Below are 18,202 nucleotides of genomic sequence, written 5' to 3'. Positions count from 1 at the left end.
CCAGGCAGGCCTCCCTCATGCATGAGTACTACAAAGAACTGCCTACTTGTGTCTTGTTTCTGCTGTGTAGCAAATTGTCCTGAACGTTCCAGCGAATAGGTTTATGCTACAAACCTATCATCTGCTATAACTGCAGTTGACCACTAGATGTCACTAGTAGGGTCTGTCTTTCAGGCTTTAAAGCTTTTTTTCTCAGTACAATCAGAAAGCATCCTCAAAAGCTTCTCGAGGCTTCATCTACACATCTACAGAAACTACGATTATTCAAGATCCACATGTGTTGTTTTTTCTTTGACTTTCTCCACTTACAGATATTCAGTGTGAACATTTATGTTGTGTTTCACTGAAGCTCCTATAACAACCAATTCCTCTGAAATTCCATCAAGTCTGAGCTCATTAAAATGAATTCAAATATTTTATTAAAATTCTTAATCTCATTTTTTCCAGCTTCTCCATATACTCTTACTGACTCAATTTTGGATCTCACAAAAGGAGCTCTCAAAAGGAGCAGATATTCCCAGTAAGGGTTTTATTTGGGTTTATGGCGTCTTTGCTCCCAAATCCTGGGAACAGACAGACTATGTGGGTGTTCTGTGTTCCTCCTGTATCCGAGGTTCAACTAAAGGATGGACTCTCCTTTCAAGCACCCTGGCATAGACTTTCCCAGAAAAGCTGAGGAGTGTGATCCCCCTATAGTTGGAACACACCCTCCGGTCCCCTTTCTTAAAGATGGGAACCACCACCCTGGTCTGCCAGAGGCACAACCCCTGATCTCCATCCAACATTGTAGAGGTGTATCAACCAGGACAGCCCTACGAGATCCAGAGCCTTCAGGAACTTGGGGTGGACCTCATCCACCCCAGAGGCTCTGTCATCAAGGAGTTCTTTAACTGCCTTAGTGACCTTGCCCCCAGAGGTTGGCGGGTCGTCCCCTTTGTCCCCAGACTCTGCGTCCTTCACAGAAGACATGCCAGTGGGATTAAGGAGGTCCTCGAAGTATTCCTTCCACTGCCTGACAATTTTCTCAGTCGAAGTCAGCAGCGCACCACCCGCACTATACACAGTGCTGGTAGAGCACCTCTTTCCCCATCTGAGTTGCCTGACGGATTGTCAGAATCTCTCCTAGGCAGTCTGAAAGTCTTTTTTCACAAGTTTTTCCATGGCCTCTCTGAATTCCTCCCAAACCCGAGTTTTTGCTTCAGCCACTGCCCGAGCCGCGCTCCGCTTGGCCTGTTGGTACTGATCAGCTGCCTACCAATTCCCACAGGCTAACCATACCCGATAGGACTCCTTCAGCTTGGTGGCTCCCTTCACCTCTGGCGTCCACCATGCGGTTCGGGGGTTACCACCATGACAGGGACCAACCACCTTGAGGCTGCAGCTCAGTGCAGCGGCTTCAGCAATGTAGGTGCCATGGTCCATTCGGACTCAATGTCTCCAGTCTACCTAGGAATGCTGTTGGAGCTCTGCCGGAGGTGCGCGTTGAAGATCTTGTGGACTGGGGCCTCTGCTAGACGTTCCCAGCACACACTCACTATATGTTTAGACACGTCAGGTCTCTCCAGCGTCCTCCCCGGCCAACTGATCCAACTCACCACCAGGTGGTAATCGCTTGACAGCTCAGCCTCTGTCTTTACCCAAGTGTCCAGAACATGACCACAGGTCTGGTGATACAATTACAAAATCGATCATCAACCTGTGGCCTAGAGCGTCCTGGTGCCACGTGCACTTATGGACACTCCTATGTTCAAACATGGTGTTCGTTATGGCCAGACTGTGGTTTGCATAGAAGTCCAACAACAAAACACCGCACAGATTCAGATCTGGGAGGCCGTTCCTCCCAATCCCACCCCTCCAGGTCTCACTGTCCTTGCTCACATGAGCATTGAAGTCTCCCAGTAGTATAACAGAGTCCCCAGGCAGAAGACACCTGGGGACCCCAAGAAGGCTGGGTACTTCAAACCGCAGGGAACAAACCCTCTCATCCACTGGGAGAAACCCCAACATACAAACAGCAAGCTGAGGGGATACTAGAATACCCACCCCAGGTCGCCGCCTCTCACCAGGGGCAACTCTGGACTGAGACAGGTTGCCGGTTCGAGCCCCGGCTCGGACAGTCTCGGTCGTTGTGTCCTTGGGCAAGACACTTCACCTACCGCCTACTGGTGATGGCCAGAGGGGCCGATGGCGCGATATGGCAGCCTCGCTTCTGTCAGTCTGCCCCAGGGCAGCTGTGGCTACAACTGTAGCTTGCCTCCACCAGTGTGTGAATGTGAGAGTGAATGAATAGTGGAATTGTAAAGCGCTTTGAGGGCCCCGAAAAGCGCTGTATAAATCCAATCCATTAGTATGATTATTATTATTATTACTCACTTTTGTTGCCAGCAGTTTAGACATTCATGGTTATATGTTAACTTATTTTGAGGGGACATCAAATCTCCACCATTATACAAGCTGTACACTGATTACTTTAAATTCTATCAGACTTTCATATCTTTAATGCTGACCCTTGAAAAGATATAATAAAATATTTCCAAAAATGTGAGGGGTGTACTCACTTTTGTAATGTAATGTAATATTATTGTTTAAATTGACTAAGTAATTATTTAATGTTGCAATTATTTATTTAATTTTCATATTTTTGGTCTACAATATCTAATTTTCTACTTCTATAACTGGACAAAACTTTGCGGGAACTTTTTGGATGTGAAAACCTTTGAAACGTTTTGACTAGCCAAACAGTCACTGTGGAAACAATTAGCTCAGCCTGCATTAATGCTTCCTGACATTCAGCATCCACCCTTCCTCCTTTTCTGTCTGTCCCTCAGGAGGAGAAGGAGGAGGATGATGATGAGGAGGAGGAGCAGGAGCTACTTGAATTTCCCAGTTTGTAATAAAACTCTGTAAACTTGTGACAGCTGTCGGTGTGTGCCTATGCGTCCTGACCTTTTTAAATACAGGTCTCATCTAAAAAACTCCTAATCACATAAATAAAGTTTTAATATTATCTCAAGCTCTGAATATGCGCTCTTCTAACATGTGGTCATACTCACTTCACTGTCAGTTTGACACTGATCCAGAGTTATTATAATCATATAATAATACAGGGTCTAACATTCCATCTCCTTCACTCAGAGTAAACCCATTATAGACCATATCTTACTTTACAGTTAACACTCTATTCTTCATGATTTATTCAGCCTAAAAATGTTCTAGTCCTGTTCAGTGGTAGACATGAGCACAGGTAGACTCTGTCATAAACCTGCAGTGTACAGGCAGGAAAAACGACCCAAATGCAAACTCACGGAGACAAAAAATGTCAACTCAAAATACATTACCTTATTGCAGGCGTGGAGGTGATACAGATACAAATAAACTAAACTGAGATAATCTAGGAATATAAACTCACAGGGGAAATACACACAGAGACGCGGACATAAATACACAGAAAGATAACGAAGGACGTGAGAGCACACAGGAAACACAGCTGACATGAATAATCATAATGAGACAGGGCAGGAGCAAACACAACATGAGGTACACTGACAGGAGACTATCAAAGTAAAACAGGAAGTACACAGAGAAGCAGAATAGAGGGGGAGAGAGAAAACAGGAGCACGAGGGAGAGCACAGACATGACGGGCTAGGGAAACATTATGGACTAAAAGTCAAAGAGGGGAAATATAGCACAAGAACTCAGAATTAAACACAGAGGGGAAAGACACAACAGGGGGGGGGATCCAATAAACAAAACTAAACAGAACACACTGGGAAGCATAGAATAAATCCTTAAAATACCAAATGAACTTAACATAATTCAAAATCACAAGAAAACTGAGAATGCTGGGTCAAAATGACCCAGGACCATGACAGACTCTAAATCAGAATGATTTGAGGGTTATGAAACCAAATCCATGTAAAGGGAGGATTTTTGATGGGATAAACAAGAAGAAAAAAGGGATGATTATTGGCACAAAAAGAAGAAAAGTGTGGGATTAAATTAGTTCACACTTCTTCCTACCTCTTTTTAAACATGTTAAATTATTTATTAGGATTATTCTGTTCTCCTTATGCTGTTTTGATTGATTTTTTTTTCTTTCTCTGTTGTGGTTTTATTATTTTAACATCTTCAAAATGAAAGCACACAAACAAACATTAATAAGCCAGAGGTTTTAGACCATGCCTGATAAGTAATTGGTTTCTGGGTTTCTTTGAGTCTAAGAACAAAGGCTTCTTCTAAACTGCTGCACACCATTGAGCTGACTCATCTTTCTGGTGTGTAAAGAATAAACACAGATGTTAAATGTTTTTGTTTACTGTATGACATGCACGTATGAAACACTCATCCATATTCTGATCCTCAGAAACATTCAGCCTTCATAAACCCACAGCTGATGAGAGACATGGCAGCAGCACAGGAATATGACTGATTCTGAAGTATCTCCAAGTTTAAGAACAAATGCACTGACAACAAGTGCTGTAAATGTTTTAGTTAAGAGGGTTTCAGTGTAAATGATCACAGAGACGGCCTTCATTTATAAAATCAATAAATCAGTCTGGACTCTGTCTCATGTTTTGCTCTTGGACAACCTTCCTCGAATCTAAATCTGAAAATAGATGAAAACTTCTGGAAAACTGAAGATTTGAACATTTGCATTTACTGAATATGTACTTACTAAGTAATAGGAGCAACGTCATGTATAGTTTGCAAATGACAAAATTTTCACATAAAATCATGACAGCATTTAAATAATATCACCCACTACTAGCATTCTGTAATTTACTGTCTCTTTTGAAAACGTATCACTACATATACAGTACAAGACTTTTAAGAGTATTTAACTGGAGCATTTTTCCCTGGTTTTACTACCACACTGGGGCACATGTTCACCAAAACGCAGCAAACCTTTGCCATCTTATCCAGAAGGGTCATCTTTTCACCCTCACATGGAAGAAGTAATCTGATTGGCATGGTGGTATGTATTTTGTAGGATTTCGTAGTGCCCCATGTGTAGCGTTGGAACCCAGTCACAATTTGTTTCATCCATTTCATAGGCTGGTTTGCCTGCAATAATGAAAAACAATTAGCAACTCTATAAATAGAACGTATATCTACAAAATCACTCATTAGGATGTTTGTTCTAATTTGCTATGACCTCAGACCCGCATTGAAAATGAAACTAATAGGCTATTAAGAGTAATGTGAACATATTTAGAACTTACCAGAATGAAAATACTGAAGCACACCAACAGATAGTTGGAGATGGAAGAGAACTGAATATCAGCTCGTCTCACAGCTGCTATCCAGACTAGATGCCTTCTTTTGGTAACATCCGATACATGAGCTCCCTCATGATGCTTCCAGGTGAGGAAACAATGAAAAGAGAGCCCATTTTCAAGCTTATTCCTTTGCCGGTAGTGCAATCTAACATTACAACCGACCACACAGCAAGCATTTGTTTGACCCGCTAATATGGCGCCTCGACCAAAAATCCTGGCTACACCCCCTCTCGTGACATCCCGCCCTATTGTTCTTTCTTTATGATTTTTTTTTTAAGTTTAAGTCGTTTTTCGCTGGTTTTTTAGTTTGTTTGTTTCTTTTTTTTTGTCTGTTTGGGAGCTGACACAGTATCTAAGGGGATGGGGTTCTGGGGGATATTACAGAAATCACACAAACTACATTCATGTAGTTGTAAAAAGCATTAAAACCTATCAAGTAATCCAAAGTATTCAGAATACTTTATGGACACGGAGTAACTTAATGAAATGCATTACAAATTACGTTTTGGGGAATGTATTCTGCAATCTCTAGTGAAATACATTTTAAAAGTAACCTTCTCAACATTGCCTACCATACACTGGTGACCTGTCCAGGGTGCACCCACCTCTCACCCAGTGAGAGCTGGGATAGGCTCCAGCACCCACAGCAGCTCTGAACTGGATAAATGGATGGGTGGATGCTCATTTTTATGATATTTCTTTTGAAATAAATACTGGGATAGTATAAACAACAGGTTTTAGGTGCAAATGTGATCACAGCTTGATCTCCACGGCTGCAGACAGATGTGCAGCTCCTCAGAGAATTAGCTTCAAAATGAACTTGACTTTCATTTTAAGTTTGTCCATCATGTTTCGCTCCTGCTGCACTTTCAAGTCTTCCATAAGCTTGTCTCTCCAAACATTTATCTACTTTCAGCACATGTTAGGAATAGTTTTATATTGTAAAAGCACCACTGTGTGGTCACACACAGGCCTTTGCTTCTGTACAACAGCCTGTGTCATGCTCCCACACACTCAGAGAGCCCACTGCATGATATTCAGAGTGTTTTTATAGTTTGTGCAGATGCATGACTCTGTAATCATCATCATGCAATCAGTGTCAGGCTGGGTCCAACATGCAGACTAACAGAGACTGAAGCTGTCAGAAATCACACATACTTTTTCATTCTTAAAATAAAAATCACACTGAAACATTTTTTACATTTATAATTTTGGATTGTTTCACTTAAATTCTGTTTCTTGTGTTTTCTGTTTAGGAGAAAAAAACATTTGGATTTGGGCAGTTTTTCTTACTTTTTATTTCTCTCTCTGTTATTTCTGGTTTTGTATTTGTTCACGGTCATGTTGCTGTTGTAAATAAATGTTTGAAGGTGAAACAATGCCAGGTTTTATAACTGTGATAAATGTCTTCTGCAGTGGCTTAGACAATACTGTAGTTCTGGGTGTGACCGCCAGAGGGCAGAAAACACCCCGCACTGTAACAGGGGTCAAAACTTCCTTTGAGCACTTTGAAAATAAAAGCAGGGGTGTAAACAGCTGCCTTGAGTTGTACTGAAATAGAAGTGTAAACATGGCAGGAGGAAGTGACTGTTTCTGAGTCAAAGACTGTGTAAGGTTTCATTGTTTGCTGATGATTTTAAACGGTTTGGTTTTATCAAATAAATATTCATCACTTATTAAAAATCCTTTATTTATCCAGGTGAAAGTCTCAATGGGATTAACAATGTCCTTTTCAACAAAGACCTGTGATGCTAATTTATGCTTCTTCTAATTGATTCTTCTGGCTGCTTCCTTTAGAGATCTCCACAGTAGATCATCTGTCTCCACCTCCTCCAATCCCAGCATCCTCCTCTGTCACACCAACCCTCTGCACCTGAGCCTCCTCAGAGTCTTCCTCCTCTTCCCCTGCCTGGCAGCTCCATCTTCATCATCCTTTATCCAACATGTTCACCCTCCCTCCTCTGCACATGTGCAAACTATTTTTAATGACAGGTTATCCTTCACCATGTTATTCATGCTGTGATTGCAGCCATTCCCCAACTCTGTTTATCTTTAAACCAAATCATCAGAATATGGAAACATAATTATCACATCAAAATGATGTGACTGGAAGGATACAGCAGTCTGTGCTCCACCTGCTCCTTTCTCCTCCACACCTCCAGGTGGAGAACATGGAAAAATCAATCAGTTAATCAAATAAAATCAGTCATTGATCTACTCAGTTTGATTGGCAGGACAGATGATAAGAGGTGCAGAGTTTTTACCACTATTACAGGGACCAAAGAATGGGAGCAGTTTGTGAGTGAAGGAGCAGCCAGTAAAGGAGTAGATCAGAGCTGCAGCACCTACATCATAAAAGGAGACCAGACCCTCCTCATAATCCACAAACACCCCCACCTGCTCAGGACCAGACTGAAGACAGAGGGGGACTGAAGGACCTGCACAAGCACTGTAATCATTTCCATTTCTCAGCACTACAGCCCAGAAACCATCCTGAGGTCTCAGTGTGATGTTTCCCTTCCTGTTGATCGACTCTCTGGCCACCCCTAAATCCCACTCAGTGTTTCCTTTAACCTGAACCTCAAAGTAAAATCTGCCTGAAGAGAAACTCTGCTCTCCTAAAACAAAGGGACAGTAAGAAAATCTCTCTGGGTTGTCTGGAAGATTCTTCCTCATATCACTATCATAGACTTGTTTTCCATCGTCAGACAGGATGAGATCAGGATGAGCTGTATCAGGATCCAGAGTCACATCCACCTCATACTGCTGGACCTTCTTCAGCTCAGCCTCAAACAGCTTCTTCTTCATGTCTTTCCAGAGTGTCTCCTCCAGCTGAGCCACAGCTCTCCCCACAGTCCCCTCATATGATGGTGGATTGACTCTGACCTCTGTCCAGTCCTTGGTGAGTGGAGCAGCTTTCAGGGAGGAGAAGCTTTGGAGGAGGTGGAGGTGGTCTTCAGAGCGTGAGAGCCGCTCCACCTCAGAGCTTCTCTTCATCAGCTCAGAGATTTCCTGTTCCAGATCTTTGATGAGACCCTCAGCCTGTTTCTCTGTAGTTTCCTGTTTGTCTTCGATCTCCTTTATGAACACCTTCAGGTGTCTCTTAACAGACTTCTTGATAGCAGTGAAGACCTGAACACCTTCTGCTTTCTGTCTGTCTGCAGCATCTTTACTCATCTTCACTGACTCTGTGATCTCCTGAATCTTCAGTCGTCTCTTCTGGATCATCTGCTGAATCTCAGCCTCTGTCTTCTCCAGCTCTGCCTTCTTTCCTTCATATTCTTCTCTCAGAGGAACAAACTCGTGGTTCTTGTGATCTAAAACAGGACAGAGCGTGCAGACACATGTCTGGTCGGTCTTACAGAACAGCTCCAGAGGTTTATCGTGCTTCGTACACATCCTGCCTTCCAGGTTCTCCACAGCATCAATCAGCTGATGTCTTTTCAGACCTTTCACTGTCAGATGAGGCTCCAGGTGAGTCTGACAGTAGGAGGTCTGACACACCAGGCAGGACTTCAGGGCCTTCAGTCTGGTTCCAGTGCAGACGTCACAGGGAACTTCTCCTGGTTTGGCAGCTTGTTGCTCTGAGCTGCTGCTGCTGGCTTTCTGCTGAGCTTCACTTCTGAACTGAGCAACAATCTCAGAGATAAAAGTGTTGACCCTCAGCTGAGGTCTAGTTTTGAAAGTTTCTTTACACATGGGACACTGACAGCTCTGATTCATGTCCCAGTGCTGACTGATGCAGGTTTTGCAGAAGTTGTGTCCACATGGTGTAGAGACTGGATCAGTGAACACATCCAGACAGATGCAGCACAGAAACTGATCTTCAGATCGCAGGTTGCTGGCAGCAGACATGTCTGCACTCTGCGGGAGAAAAAAAAGAAACAAATTTTATTCAAAATTCACTTTAAATTATTTTTTAAATAGAGACAAACAAGCGTCAGTAGTTTAAGGAGCTTGGAAATAAAAGCGTCTGGACTTTGTGAACCCAATGTGAGGCCTAGCCCGACTCTATCATGTGATTTCCTGAGGTCAAATGGCCCAGGATATGAGTAGGTATTAAAGCGTTTGGGAAGGATCTCAAAACTGGATTATAGATGGCAGACAGTCAATGTCATAAGCCCCTCCTTCGGTCCAAAGATGGTTGTTCACAGTGGACATAAATGGCTTCTTTCACTCCTCTTTCAAACATCTGTCTTCTCTGTCCAAAATGTGAACATTGGTGTCCTCAAAGACTGACCTTTGACCTTTAGATGCAGATGGACAGACGAGTCTTGTCCCGTCGAGGTGGCTCCTCTATGTTGTGCCATGCGTTTATGAAGTGGCTGTTTTGTCTTTCCAAAGTAGAAGTCTGAACATTCCTCACTGCACTGTACAGCATACACCACATTGTTAAGTCTGTGTTTTGGAGTTTTGTCTTTCGGGCGAACCAGTTCTGCATTACACTGCATTACACATACACTACACTGTTAAGTTTGTGTATGTGGCGTGGGTGTGGTCTCTGGCCGGCTGCAGAGGAGGAGTGACGCAGTGAGCTCCCGAGGCGGCGCAGTGGCAGGGTGAACAGGTGTGCTGAGAAGTGAAGGTGATTGTGACTCTTTATATGTTCACAGTGACAGTCGAAGGCGGAAGAGCGGACGTGACAGCAGAGAGCGGAGGTGACTGTGTCCCAGTGAAACCTTAAAACCACAGTATTAATAAAAGTATTGCTGTCCCTACACCTGTGTCCCGTGGATGCTTGACAGGACAAACGTTACACTGGTGCCGAAACCCTGGCGCGATGTCTGATCCCCAGCCTGCTCCACCTGCTCCCCCGGCGGCTCCGCTGCCCGGCCAACCGCTGCAGATCTTGGGCCAGATGATGTTGGACATGGCGGCGATGGCGGCTCGTCAGGCTGCCGCGCAGGACCACCAGCTGGCGTTGCTTCGCCAGCACTCAGAGCAGCATAAGTCTGATCGTCCTCGAGCAGTTCGTGGGGGGCCTGCCCGAGGCAAAGGCTCGTTGGGTCCGCTACCAGCGCCCTGCCGATCTGGCAGCGGCGGTCACGCGGGCAACCCGGGACCCAGCCGCAAGGCGCCGTGGCGGAGCGCCCGTATTCCGCCGCCCAGGCCACAGCGGAGGAACGGCGGCCCTGTGGGAACGGAGTAGGCAGTGGGGTGGAGCCCCAGGAACCCGTTCCAGCCGCTGCTTCCCGCCGGAACCCTGGCAGCCGCCGAGGTTGCCCCGGAGCCATGGGGAGCCGCACAGACACCGGGGCCGGACTGCTGGCAATGTGGGAGGCCGGGGCACCTGCGCCGAGAATGTCGGCTCATGGAGGTGGGGCAGATGTTCCGTGTTGCCGGTGCTCCAGCGCCCGCCCCCGGTCCAGGAGGGTCTGCACGCAGACCCTGGTCCACCAAAGTTTTCGGCTCATTCGAACCCCATGGCAGGGCATTTGGGTTGTGAAAAAACTCTGGAGCGCATAATGGCCCGATTCTATTGGCCGGGCATTTGGGCCGACGTGCGCCACTGGTCAGCTGTATTGCTGTCCCTACACCTGTGTCCCGTGGATGCTCGACAGGACAAACTTTACAGTGTACGTGATGAAACAGTTTTTGACTGAGTGTGTGGCTGGGTCAACACCAGTTACTCTTAGGCTACGTTCACACTTCATGTGAAAGCGCATCAAATCCGACTTTTTTGACCCTATGCGACCCATATCCCATCATGGCATGGCATGACAGTGTGAACAGCACAAATCCGATATTTTCAAATCCGACCTGGGTCACTTTCGTATGTGGTACTGAATCCGATACATATCTGATGAATTAGAAAGCGACTGCTGTTTGAACGGTCATATCGCATTAAATCCGTCTTTTACGTCACTGACACAAGACAGACGCCAATTATCAGCGCCGGAGAAGCGCCCGAGAAGACATCGTGAATGCTTCCTGGCCATCTAGTGTGGATGTTAGTGAAACTGTTGAGAAGACAATGTTGTGAACATTTTATTTGTACTGTATATTCTGCAGATTCTGACAGAAATCTGCAACTATCCTTTGAAGCACCGCTCCTCTCTAAAACAGCAATAAGGATAATTATTAGCCCATATGTAAATAACGAAATCACTTTATAACTTAAAGCAAAATTGGCAAATGTAAAGTCCGAAACAAGTCTTTATATTAACCCTAGAACACTATCGCTGGGTGATTTTCACCCGAGCAAATACATTTACATGATTTCTCTCTCCTGCAGCTGTTTGCGTGTCGAGGAGCCTGTGCCTTCACCAGGGAAGTCTCAAATGTCCCAGGAATGGGTGGACCAAAGACCAGCTTTCCAGAGTCATTATTTTGTTTTAGGAGTTTTTTTTCATTTTGTTAGACATGGCACAGTTGAAAGTAAAAGAAGACCACTCTAATTTGTCATGCGTTGTCATATTTTGATATATTTGATTACTTTTTATTGGTTATATTATATCGGGTAAAAATCACCCGGCATTAGTGATTGTGTTACTATTTATAGCGATAGTGTTCTAGGGTTAAGGCCATCAGTCAAACAATACTGTTTGGTCTGGGTCTAAACAGAGTGCGTTGTGTGTGACGTCTTCTTTTGCGCATGCGGGCCGCTTTGAGGGTTCACACTAGAGTGCGTTTGCTGTCACATTTTATTTGTAGTGTGAACAAGCAGACAAAAAAATTGGATTTGATCAAAAAATCAGTATTGAGCATCAAGACCTGCAGTGAGAATGTAGCCTTAGAGCAGAAGAAGCTTCTTCAGCCAGAGAATGAGCTGGCCCAAATGGTGCCTAAGTTGGCCGCCACGCAACAGATGGCGGTGTCTCGCCGCTGGTGGGAAGAACTGCAGGACCAATCCGAGTGCCAGGTGCTGATTGTGAGTCTCGCAGTTTCCTGGCTGACACTGCCGCCACCCCCACCCTCAACCGCATGAGAACTGAGGTGTCGACTGTTCAGACACCCATGCCGGCCCCCAAGGTGAGGCCAGCCAGGATGCAGCCTGCCTCCGCAACTGTCCTCACTCCTCGGGTGGGAGCAGCTGGTGACCGGGCGCTGAAATACTGAAAAGCATAAAAATGTTGTTGGGTCTGCCGTGGTTCATTTACAGACCTCACCAGCCAGAGATGGAGGTCGAGGTGCACAAGGGTCCTGCCAAGCCTAAAGTCAGCATGCTGGCCAGACTGGCCTCACCTCCACCCGAGGCCGGCACACTGTGTGGTCTGCGCAACCTCGTCACCGCTGCAGGGCGGCCACATGAACTAACAATTCCCTGGGGGTGATTCCCTCTTCTGCTCGTGGGCGTGTAGGTTCAGCCAGATGGCTCCGCGGCCTCAGTTGGGCGATGGGGGTATGTGGCAGGGCTGGGTCTGCGGTGCCACTGCATGGGAGGCAGATGCACCGGCGCGGCATCTGCAATCATGCCTCGCCAGCTTTAAAATCTGTACTGGGTCCAACAACAGTTGTTGTTGTTTATGTGGATGTTCGGCTGGCGACTGGAAAGCCACAGCCACATTTGAACAGCAACTGATGAATAAAAACATCTTGCTTTTATTCATCAGCAATGAAATAAAGAGAAAATGAAACAATGAAACATACAGGAGCGGTAAATGTCAGATATTTGAAAGTCAATCTTTAAAGACATTAAAATTACTTTGAGACTTTACAGCTTTGAGATTTGTTAAACCTTTCAAAGTCAAAGGAGTTTGCAAAGAAAAGCTTCTGGACTTCTTTGAGTTGCTTGAAGACGTTTCACCTCTCATCCGAGAAGCTTCTTCAGTTCTAAGGTCAAATGGCCGAGAGTCCCAGATTTAAACCCAGTGGGAGTATCCCCCCAAGGAGGGACAAAGGACCCCCTGGTGATCCTCTAATCACATGCGCCAAGGTGTGAAAGCGGGTGTGGGACCTAATCAGCCGGGGTTTCGGGTGAGCTCATTGTGAAACCTGGCCGCACCTTGTCATGTGAATTCCTGAGGTCAGATGGCCCAGGATGTGAGTGGGCGTTAAGGCGTTTGGGGAGGGATCTCAAAACTGGATTATAGATGGCAGACAGTTGGTGTCGTAAACCACCGCCTCTGTTCAAAGATGGTCGCTCACAGTGGACATAGATGGCCTCTTTCACTCCTCTTTCAAACCATCTGTCCTCTCTGTCCAATATGTGAACATTGGCATCCTCGAAAGAGTGACCTTTATCCTTAAGATGCAGATGGACTCCTGAGTCTTGTCCTGTGGAGGTGGCTCTTCTATGTTGTGCCATGCGCTTGTGAAGTGGCTGTTTTGTCTTTCCAAAGTAGAAGTCTGAACATTCCTCACTGCACTGTACAGCATACACCACGTTGTTAAGTCTGTGTTTTGGAGTTTTGTCTTTCGGGTGAACCAGTTTCTGTCTGAGTGTGTTGCTGGGTCTGAAGTACACTGAGATGTCGTGCTTGGAGAAAACTCTCCTGAGTTTCTCTGATACACCGGCTACATAGGGGATGACAACGTTGTTGCGTCTGTCTTTCTTATCCTCCCACGCTGGTGTCTGATCTTCTTTTCTGTGCCTCTTTGCTGACTTTATGAACGCCCAGTTAGGATAACCACATGTTTTGAGTGCTTCCTTTACGTGTGTGTGTTCCTTCTTTTTCCCTCAGGCTTAGAGGAACAAGTTCTGCCCGTGGTGTAGGGTCCTAATTACTCCAAGTTTGTGTTCCAGAGGGTGATGGGAGTCAAAGAGGAGGTACTGGTCCGTGTGTGTGGGCTTCCGGTAAACTTCGATGTTGAGGTTGCCATTCTCTTCAATGTGCACGGTGCAGTCCAGGAAAGGCAAACGGTTATCCTTTGTGTCTTCCCTGGTGAACTTGATGTTTTTATCCACAGCGTTAATGTGCGCAGTGAAGGATTCCACTTCTTGTGTCTTGATTTTGACCCAGGTGTCATCTACATATCTGTACCAGTGGCTGGGTGCTCTTCCTTTGAAAGAGCCAAGAGCCTTCCTTTCCACTTCCTCCATGTAAAGGTTGGCTACAATAGGTGACACAGGGGAGCCCATGGCACAGCCATGTTTTTGTCTGTAGAAGCCTTCGTTGTATTTGAAGTATGTTGTGGTAAGGCAGAGGTCTAACAGTGTGCAGATCTGATCGGGTGTGAAGTTGGTCCTGTCTTCCAAGGAGCTGTCTTCTTGTAGTCGTTTTCTGACAGTCTCCACTGCCTCCGTGGTGGGTATGCAAGTGAAGAGAGAGACTACATCAAAGGACACCATGGTTTCATCTGGATCCAGGGTAAGTTTCTGGACCTTGTCGGTGAAGTCGGTGGAGTTCTTGATGTGGTGTGGGGTGTTCCCCACGAGAGGTGCAAGGATGGTAGCAAGGTGTTTCGCAATGTTGTAAGTAGCTGAGTTTATGCTACTGACTATGGGTCTGAGTGGGACCCCTTCCTTGTGGATTTTAGGAAGTCCATAAATGCAGGGTATGGCATCTCCTGGATAAAGGCGGTGATATGTAATGCGGTCAATGGTTTTGTCCTTTTCAAGGTTTTGAAGGCAAGCTATAACTTTCTTCTTGTAGCTGCTTGTGGGGTCTCGCTTTAAAGCTTCGTAGGTGTTGTTGTCACTGAGGAGAGTAGTGATCTTTCTGTGGTAATCTGTTGTGTTTAGGACCACGGTGCACCTTCCCTTATCCGCTGGTAATATAGTGATGTTGTGGTCTTTGCTCAGGGAAGCAACGGCCTTCTGTTGCTCACATCCTGGGCCATCTGACCTCAGGAATTCACATGACAAGGTGCGGCCAGGTTTCACAATGAGCTCACCCGAAACCCTGGCTGATTAGGTACCACACCCGCTTTCCACCCTTGGCGCATGTGATTAGAGGATCACCAGGGGTCCTTTGTCCCTCTTTGGGGGGATACTCCCACTGGGTTTAAATCTGGGACTCTCGGCCATTTGACCTTAGAACTGAAGAAGCTTCTCGGATGAGAGGTGAAACGTCTTCAAGCAACTCAAAGAAGTCCAGACGCTTTTCTTTGCAAACTCCTTTGACTACGATGACCTGGATGACTGAGAACCTTCACAGACTTAAACCTTTCAAAGTTTCCAGGTAGGTTTGAATTTAGGTGATTTGGGTTTTGTATTACACCACTTACATTTATGAATATAACATTTTCCAAATAGAATCAAAAAGTTTAAAATGAAAGACTTTGGTCTTTGGTCAAGTCTTTTTTATCATTAAAAAATAACTGCCTTATATTGTAACTTGTAATAAAGTTGAAATAAGTGTTAAAAACTGAACATAAATACAGTCGTTAAAAAGATGTGAAATTGTTTCGCTGACTGTTTTACAGAAGGTGTAAGATTCACCCAGATTGTTTCTATGTTTTTAATAAATTGATTGGATCCGTATAAATGACCCATTAATATTATAAAGTGACTGTTCCAATAAAACTGACAGCAGGGAGTTATAGGATAATGAATCATATACCTCAGAAATGTTTTATTGAATGTTTTATCCAGTATATTAAGGGCATTTGTGAGAACATCTTTATTCAGTGGTGTCTGTATTTTTGGTCCATTTCTGCCATCATTAATAACTGTACTGATACTCACAGATACTGGAACATCACAGGTCCTCACACGCTCAGGATATGGAAGAAGATGACCTTTTCCATTCACTTGCTGGGATACATAATTAGAATTATTCTATGTATGTAATTAATATATTTGTTTGTCCAAATCAAAGATTTATGTGGGGAATAGATGTTTGTATAGAAGAAGCCAACATGATAAAGCCTGTATGTGAAAATTAGATAACTGAATTTTTTGACATCAGAATCAGGAATTCTTCCTCCAGTCTGTTTAAAATAAGGTTAGCCAGCTATATCATCTGCTAGCTGACAGCATTTCATTTCCTGACCTCAGATGGTGATCCTTCAAATTTGTCATTTTGTATATGCAGCACTAACAGAGGGGCAGCAGGACCTCCTTGTTTAATACCTGAGAAATGGGAACTATCCCAGTGGTTCCCACCAAAGTTTAAATCAACTATTACAATCCAGGGCTCTAGACTAACTTTTTGCCACAGTTGCACTAACTTTTTTTCTTAGGTGCACCAGCACAAAAGTTAGGTGCACCCAGATTTTTCAACCGCATCGCTTAACACCATAGCTTTACATGTTCTCTTTAAAAAACAATGCTGTCCATACAGACAATATTGATTTATAAATGATTAACTAGCAGTCTTGTCAACACAAAGTTCTTTATTTCGAGCACAGTTCTACAAAAAAGATAAGTTACCGTATTTTTCAGACCATAAGCCGCACCGGATTATAAGGCACATTAAGTGAAACCGAACAGTCAGATAAGTCAAACTTTGCTCAACTCATTCTTCTTGCTTCCTCCACTTCCGTACAATTGATTCGTTAATGTTGAATTCTCTCACAGCTCTCAGCTATTCCCATGTTCTACAGCGTGACTGAGCATGTCTCTTAACAGGAGCCATTTTGGGGTAAACAAACACACAATACGGTAATATTATGTTGAAGCACAGTACTTATTACTCCGTGAGGCTCCTGACTACGGTAGCCATAATGCTCCAACAATCCATCAAGCAGTGCAGCTTCATAGCTTACTGAAGTCGTACTAAAACATTTTTTGACGGATTTTTGAAGCCATGTACCACATAAAACCAGTTGTCAGAAAGCAGAAGCAGAATTCATACATAAGGCACACTGTCGATTTTTGAGAAAATGAAAGGATTTTAAGTGCACCTTATAGTCCAAAAAATACTTTACCGAAAAAGTTCTTGTGCTTAAAGTGCTTCACTAAGTTCAAATTTAAACTTAAAATATCTCAAGATATATAAAATAAAAAGAAAGTCTAAATTAAAAGCCCCTCAAAGGCTTCAAGCTAATTATCTTAATATCTGATCTTACCTTGGGCAAGGGCATATGAAACGTTCTGCCCTTGACTACCTCTGATTGGTTTAGACCACAATATGAGCATAATGTTGTCTGTTACTTGACCAGTTGCGGAGACTTTTTCTTTTACTCGAACAGCTGGTCGCAACGGTGCGACCTAGGATTTTTTTAGTTGCTCTATTGAGAAATTAGGTCGCATTTGCGACCAAAATTGGAGCCCTGCAATCATTGTAAAATGTTTGAATGCCTTTTTGAAATATTGACCAAAATCTACTGGTTTACAGTGTCAAAGGTTATATATATACATATCAAAAAAGAAAATACATAGCTGTTTTCATGTCTGTAATCCTAATAATCAATTAGATCCCGAATCAACCTAATAGGAACGGGGAGTAATGAATAAACCATAAACAGAACAGGAAGTGATAAATAAACCATAATCAAAACAGGAAGTGAGTCATTCAGAAATCCAGAGCACACAAATTGAGTCCACAGTCCTGAGCGGTGCCACAGTGAGACTGTTTGAAACACCAGCTTGATGTATATATACAATGGATCTGTGGTTACATGAACCAATGTGTCTGTGATGAGTCAACATGAAGTGAAAAGAGTGAAGTGAAGATTGTGTAGAAACAGGAAGTGTGATCTGCTGCACTCACCACTGTTGCTGAGAGAAACCTGATAGACTCCGGTGAATCTTCTTTTAGAGACAAACAGGACTCGACTGCAGCTCTGCTGCTGTACACTTTAACTTCTGGAAAAGGACCTTGACCTTCTCGTCTTTGCTCCACCTCTACCTGCCTCTCCCTTTACAGGAATTAGCTGGTCTATACTCAGTGAGTTTGTGCAGTGGGTGGGAGGAGTGAGGAATGGTGTGTGGGTAAAGTTCACTCAGTAATGACGGCCTCAGGTGATCAGGAGAAACTTACCTGGATTTCCTTTTTCCACAGCAGACTAAGAGCTTCAGATGGACACTGAAGGAGGTCTCAGACACAGGTGGTAAAAGTACACACAGTCTGTACTTAAGTAGAAGTACACATAC

At 44.3% G+C, this 18,202-nt stretch overlaps 1 protein-coding gene across 1 annotated transcript; it reads right to left on the bottom strand.

Annotated features, from left to right (window-relative positions):
* Nucleotides 1-6,963: 6,963 nt before the first annotated feature.
* Nucleotides 6,964-17,895, bottom strand: LOC116313214 (E3 ubiquitin-protein ligase TRIM39-like). The gene is made up of 2 exons (XM_039608923.1): nt 17,820-17,895; nt 6,964-9,144 (listed from the first exon to the last, which is right to left on the bottom strand). Exon 2 carries the CDS (start codon nt 9,133-9,135, stop codon nt 7,495-7,497), a length of 1,641 nt encoding a protein of 546 aa, XP_039464857.1. The 5' UTR covers nt 9,136-9,144; nt 17,820-17,895; the 3' UTR covers nt 6,964-7,494.
* Between the last annotated feature and the right edge of the window lie 307 nt (nt 17,896-18,202).

This window comes from Oreochromis aureus, linkage group 3 (assembly GCF_013358895.1).
Source record: "Oreochromis aureus strain Israel breed Guangdong linkage group 3, ZZ_aureus, whole genome shotgun sequence".
Classification (NCBI taxonomy): domain Eukaryota; kingdom Metazoa; phylum Chordata; class Actinopteri; order Cichliformes; family Cichlidae; genus Oreochromis; species Oreochromis aureus.
This window is presented reverse-complemented; position numbering and strand designations above follow the sequence as displayed.